Source organism: Triticum aestivum, chromosome 1D (genome assembly GCF_018294505.1).
Source record: "Triticum aestivum cultivar Chinese Spring chromosome 1D, IWGSC CS RefSeq v2.1, whole genome shotgun sequence".
Lineage (NCBI taxonomy): Eukaryota > Viridiplantae > Streptophyta > Magnoliopsida > Poales > Poaceae > Triticum > Triticum aestivum.
In genome coordinates, this window is record NC_057796.1 from 253,505,306 (window position 1) to 253,512,013 (window position 6,708).

Genomic DNA, 6,708 nt, shown 5'->3' on the forward strand with positions numbered 1-6,708 from the left:
ATCATTTCACCATTTCTTAAATTTATCCGGAGGTCTATAACCCCGATTGGCCTGAAATTTTAAGGGCGGTTCAGACCTTTCGGGGCTTTCTTGCGCTGAAGGAGAACCCCCAACTGACCTCCATAGCCTCCAGGCAGGTGGTCCACACGACCATGGGGCGCGTGGAGGGGCCATGTGGATGTAGGATCGAAAGAAACAATAAGTAAGTGGCATATAAAAAAACTTAACAGAACAAGACCTAAAATATCATGAGTAACAATGAAATGAAATTGTAGAAGAGTCATTGCGGTTGGAGGAACGAAATCATAATGGTATTTGCAAAGGAAAAAATATGAATCGAAGGATGAATATTTCGAAGACAACATAATGTATCATAGAAAAATAAAAAGTTCGCATAAAGACTACAACGGTTTGTGATGGGAAAAATGATGGCATGAACTTGCGGAGCGACAGAACATGACGAACTGCTCAATTGACCTCATGAAAAGCAAAATAATTCCACACAAGGAAGAGAAATAGAGAAACAACGTGATCAAAGGATTGAAAGGAAGAACACAGATGACGCGAAAGAGAAGAGTACTGAACAGTCAGGGTGGAACAAGTGGACCAAGGAAGAAGATGATCAGTAACATGGATGGCTTGAACAGGGTTGAAGAATAAAGAAGGAATTGAACATGAAGGGACGATGCACCATACTTATAGGAATAGAAGAACAGTTGCACGAAGTATTCATACAAGATAAACATACATGTTGTCTCGTATTGAGAGGGCTTCAAATTTGCATCTATTTTCCGGCCATTTTTGGCCGAAACAACTTTTCATATCACGGCGCGGATCAACGGCTCTAGATGGATGCGCAGGTGCGTGCCCCTGGGATTGCGAGACCGGTGACATATGCAATATATGGAAAAGATATGTGTTTGACTTTGACCTTTCATACCTGTAAAATGAGATCCAATTTAATCTGGAATTTTTAGGCCGCCATAAATACTCCCTTCTCTCCGTGCTCATATAATTAGTAAATACTTAATATGGTATTCCACCAGCAAGCAAACAGTCAAGCTTTAGGAAAATCCATCTTCTTTCTACTATACACCAGCCCTTCCCACTACCATTTGTACTCCTAATCCACCCCTTTCTCATGATCCCAAAATAAATAGGGTAAACAAGGGAAAGAAACGTTGAAAAATGTGATGATGTGGATGCTATCAGCATACATGTCTCAACCTAATCTGGAGAGATCTCCCTGATCTCACCTACTCCTCCGCCCAAACTATATATAAACCCGGCACCCTCCACTTTTCTCCTCAGCTCTACCCCAAGAGCGTTACAACACATCAACCTAAAACCCACACCGTCGAATCGAACACCCAAGAAAAGCCAAAAACAAGTTAGAGATTCTAGTTCGAGTATCTATCAATGGCGGGTTTGGCCAAGACCGCCATGGAATGGCTCCAAGATCCACTGAGCTGGCTGTTCGTCGCCTCGGTGGTCTTCGTGGTGCTGCAGCGGCGCCAGCGGGGCAAGGCGCCGCCGTTTCCTCCGGGGCCGAATCAGCTGCCGATCGTCGGCAACATGTCGATGATGGACCAGCTGACCCACCGGGGCCTCGCGGCGCTGGCGAAGCAGTACGGCGGCCTTCTCCACCTCCGCCTCGGTAAGCTCCATGCCTTCGCCGTGTCGACGCCGGAGTACGCCCGGGAGGTGCTGCAGGCGCAGGACGGTGCCTTCTCCAACCGGCCGGCGACCATCGCCATCGCCTACCTCACCTACGACCGTGCCGACATGGCGTTCGCGCACTACGGGCCCTTCTGGCGCCAGATGCGCAAGCTGTGCGTGATGAAGCTCTTCAGCCGGCGCCGTCCGGAGACGTGGGTCGCCGTGCGCGACGAATCCGCGGCGCTCGTCCGCGCCGTGGCTCGGCGGAGCGGCGAGTCCGTGAACCTCGGCGAGCTCATATTCAACCTTACCAAGAACGTCATCTTCCGCGCCGCGTTCGGTGCGGGCGCCGCCGCGGACGGCGACGGCGGCAAGCAGGACGAGTTCATCGCCATCCTCCAGGAGTTCTCCAAGCTGTTCGGCGCGTTCAACATCGGCGACTTCTTCCCGTGGCTGAGCTGGGCGGACCCGCAGGGCATCAACGTGCGCCTCCGCGCCGCGCGCGCCGCCCTCGACGAGTTCATCGACAAGATCATCGACGAGCACATGACGAGGGGCAAGAGCCCTGACGACGTTGACGCGGACATGGTGGACGACATGCTGGCGTTCCTCCCTGAGGCGAAGCCGAAGAAGGCCGCTGGCGACGGCGGGGACGAGCTGCAGAACACGCTCCGCCTCACGCGTGACAACATCAAGGCCATCATCATGGTACGTGAACCAAAACTTCCGTTTTTACTCCCCTAATCAATTACTACCATATATGCGCACGAAAAACAGATCACCAACGCAATATTTCGCCAGATAAACGGACAAAAAAAGGCAAGCGATTTTCTTTACCTCGAAAGAAATCCTGATTTATGGTAGTAATTAATTTTTTTTGCGGGAAAATGGTTTGTTTATCACTACGCGTGGTCGATTAATGCCTGGCGAGTGCAAGCGATATCTGACGATTATATTAAATAAGATACTCCTACTCCAGTAAGGTATACGGCGATCGAGCTGTTTTTGAGGTCAGTTTTTATCGTCCAGAAGTACTACCATGCAAAAATATAAAAATAAAAATAATATCATACCAAAAAAAAGATCGTGCAGATATCTCCATATATACGGCGATTAATGCACACGTCAATGTCCAGCACGTGGTGTAATAGACATCCGCTAGTCGCCTATGCTTGGTACTACCATGTTGTATGAAATTTCATCGGAATTCCAGCAAGTAGTACTAATATATTTGTGGCAAATAAAATTAATCCAAAGAGAAATCAAATTTTTATCAGATTATTTGTCATGTGTTGGCCCGAGGTCAGGGCACATCATCGAGCTTGCTCCCTTGAGCTTTCGTCCACATTTTGCACCCAGAGCCGTAGCGGGGCAGACACCTCGCCTCAGAGCAGTAGAGACACGTGACGAGCACATTTTTCTCCCCTTCCGAAAGCCCGATCCAACCAACGAGGAAGTGGCGCCGTATACACTACGGGCAAGCCGCTTTCATGCATGAACCACCATGACGTAGCATACATACAGTAGGTACGTTGGACCATACTAGTTATGTTTGTCTCCTTACGTACCGGAATATTAAGACCTTATTATGCACCGAAGGCCGGATAACAATGCCAGATCCAGCGCCGAGAGCTGGCACATATATGTGAGGCGTTGCCGGAGCCTGGGGACCTATTTTGGTTCCTTCGTTCGAGGGGGAAAACCCCCGCCACGCCTCGACCATGAACGATCATCCGGATCACGCTCGGTGCAGGCGGAACTACTGTTGAAAGGTAGCGAGAAGCCGCGCCCATGCAGCTATGGCTGCTAGTAATCTGCTTGTACTTTTCAGTTCTCACTTGCTTCATTCACGCCCACACACACACACACACACACACCGTGCCCCTACATCATTTTCAACTTCTACCAAAGAAAAACCAGGCGCTGAGAACCAAATCACGCACGAAAACTTCCAAGATTGGGGCTCTGCATCCGACTTTTTATGGTGCGTCGTGTTTTCACCTTATGTCACACGCAGATAAGCTTTGGCCGGCCGGCCGGCCGACTTGGTGTTGTAGTGCGTGTCACCTTCCTAAGTGAAAAGCTCTCAACCAAGCTCTCAACCTCTGACCACAACGGCTTCCCTAAGCTTTGTACCAACCGCATCGTTTTCTTTACTTTCACGGGAGGAATCATGTTAAGCCTCGGCCCTTCTGCGATGGAGTGCACGCCGAAAAGGAAAAACGACCACGACCTCGTAACTTCAGGACCGGCACAGCACTAAGCGTCCAAAATTGGACACCTATGCTACGGCCTACTGTTACTGTGCGCATGCATGACACCTATTTGCGATCTCGTTTTATATACTGTATGCGTCATCTGAGACTGTATCTTATATATATATACCGTACTGTATTGTATATTTTATATACAGTACGCATGTATGACACCTGTTTGTCATCTCATTTTATAAACTAACCTGTTGACGTGGATGTGTGGCAGGATGTGATGTTTGGTGGGACTGAGACGGTGGCGTCGGCGATCGAGTGGGCGATGGCAGAGATGATGCACAGCCCGGACGACCTCCGTCGATTGCAGAAGGAGCTCGCTGACACGGTGGGTCTCGACCGGAATGTGGATGAGTCGGACCTCGATAAACTCCCCTTCCTCAAGTGTGTCATCAAGGAGACGCTCCGGCTGCACCCGCCCATCCCGCTACTCCTCCATGAGACTGCAGAGGACTGCGTTGTCGGGGGCTACTCCGTGCCCCGAGGCTCCCGTGTCATGATCAATGTCTTCGCCATCGGTCGCGACGCAAAGGCATGGAAGGATCCGGACACGTTCCGGCCATCCCGGTTCGTGGCGGGGGAAGGGGAGGCCGCCGGGGTCGACTTCAAGGGCGGCTGCTTCGAGTTCCTCCCGTTCGGGTCTGGTCGCCGCTCATGCCCCGGGATGGCGCTCGGCCTGTACGCGCTGGAGCTCGCCGTTGCTCAGCTCACCCACGGGTTCACCTGGGCCCTGCCCGACGGCATGAAGCCATCGGAGCTCGACATGAGTGACATCTTTGGCCTCACTGCGCCGCGCGCTACCAGGCTCTACGCCGTGCCCACACCCCGGCTCACCTGCCCCTTGGTCGCTGACGTTGATGTCGACGGCACGCATCAGGCGTGATATCATACGCTTGCATGTGCGATCTATGGTATCTACCGGCTGCACAGGGTGGAGGTGTCTGGTCAGAGGTGGTGGTGGCGCCATTGCAAGAGTTTGGTGGTTTTCTCTTGCATTTTGTTGTTGTTTTTCTTCTTCTTTTTTGCCTTTTGAATTCTGATACTGCAAAACATAATAAGTGGATCTCCATGCTACCTGCGTGCATGCTTAGGTTACGATTAAGCATATGATGGTGTTCTATGACTAAGAACACAAACTGTATAAAACCGTATTGTTTGAGACTTGTTGGGCCCAGATTCTGTAAATTTTCTTCATATGACAATTTCTTTTAAGATCGCAAAGATTGGCCTGTCCTTTTTCTTATCTCATATAGTGATATATTAGTTTGATGTGAAAAATTCGCATGGATTCGAACTCCACGCTTCTGCAATTTGCTTAGGTACTTCAAAGCCGTTTGTCTGCATTTTAAGGGCACTTTTTCGGATTTTTAGAACAATAACGGGGCATTTGCACAAAAATAATACTTCATCCGTCCCTAGTGTCGAAAACGCTCAAATATTTTGGGATGGTGGAAATATATAATAGTAGTGCACAACTACTCAACTATGTTTATCAATGCATATACTTCCATATAGCTAGTTATTCTTTACTAACGCCGAATATATATAATTGACAGTAATGCAAATAGCTAGTGTTATAGTGCAAGGACAAGATTAATTTAATCCTTAATTTAATAGTCGTCCTTCCACAGTTCGTACAGGATGATGTTTAAGTGCGATAATCTAGGCATTAATGTAACTTGTGAGTACATGATTTGGTCACCAAACACAACAATAGAGTTCGTAAGAACAGCTAGCTATCTGGTTTGTCCGGTAAAACAACCTTTTCCATATTTGTGGGTGAACTGATGGTATACCAACAAATACTACAACATTACTTTGGTACTCAAATAAGAAAGCTCGGCAGAATTGGTTAAGAAATGACCGCGTAAGGAATTTGCCCAACTAGTTGCCCGCACAACGCATATGCTCAAAAAGTTTTAAGTTTCAACGATGAAACTTCCGGTTTTTGCATCTAAAACCGACATGTTTCAACTTGTTTTAGAGATGTAATTTCAAGCATTTTTTGTGTTGGTTGTAGACACAAAATAATTGACATTTATCGATCGCTCATACTAAGTTTCAACAATGAAACTTATCATATATTTTTGAAAGTTGTCAAAATATATCCAAATTGATCTTATTTAACAGCACGGGTCACGAGAAACACGAATATAAAAACAAAACTTAATTTGAATTTTTGTTTAAAAGATATAAAATTTTAAAAATCGAAAGTCAAAATAAAAAACTGACACCAGGAACATATGCGTGCCCCAACACTTATGTGCCATAAATCCTCTCCCAAGGATATCTAGGTCTTCAACTAAACTAGCGAAACGTATGTTATGTATCACTTGAAATATATCACTAAATTCGTCGAATGAAGAGCATACTACACACATTTTGTCGGTCAAATTAAAAAAATTGTGCCCGCCTATCAAACCTGGATAGAGGTAGTACAAAATAATCATAATAGGCCCACTTTCCCAGAAACCTATGGCACAACTTTTTGCTTGCCTGTGATTTAGCTAACATTGGTCAGAAAGATGAACAAGAGTTGCCAATGAAGCATCGGCATGCCAAAAACTTGCAATCATCCAGACAAGGATCAATATTTTAGCCACGACCGAAAAACAGTCAGGTAAGCTTTGAAGCAAATCAAACATATACCTAAGCTGCTATAACAATAGATTTGAAAAAAAAATGCTGCAAAAGAATAATCCCAAGATTTTTCACCTGATAGGACCTACCACGCTGAATCCTTTGATGAATCAGTAGCTGGTGGAGTCGTAGCTATCTTTCT

At 47.0% G+C, this 6,708-nt stretch overlaps 1 protein-coding gene across 1 annotated transcript; it reads left to right on the top strand.

Annotated features, from left to right (window-relative positions):
* Positions 1-1,300: 1,300 nt before the first annotated feature.
* LOC123181296 (cytochrome P450 84A1) lies at positions 1,301-5,147 on the top strand. The gene is made up of 2 exons (XM_044593555.1): positions 1,301-2,367; positions 4,141-5,147. Exons 1-2 carry the CDS (start codon positions 1,420-1,422, stop codon positions 4,807-4,809), a joined length of 1,617 nt encoding a protein of 538 aa, XP_044449490.1. The 5' UTR covers positions 1,301-1,419; the 3' UTR covers positions 4,810-5,147.
* Positions 5,148-6,708: the final 1,561 nt, after the last annotated feature.

Coding starts and splice junctions, on each gene's coding strand:
- LOC123181296 (XM_044593555.1), top strand. CDS start 1,420: ATGGCGGGTTTGGCCAAGACCGCCATGGAATGGCTCCAAGATCCACTG. Junction 2,368..4,140: donor ACATCAAGGCCATCATCATG/GTACGTGAACCA, acceptor GATGTGTGGCAG/GATGTGATGTTTGGTGGGAC.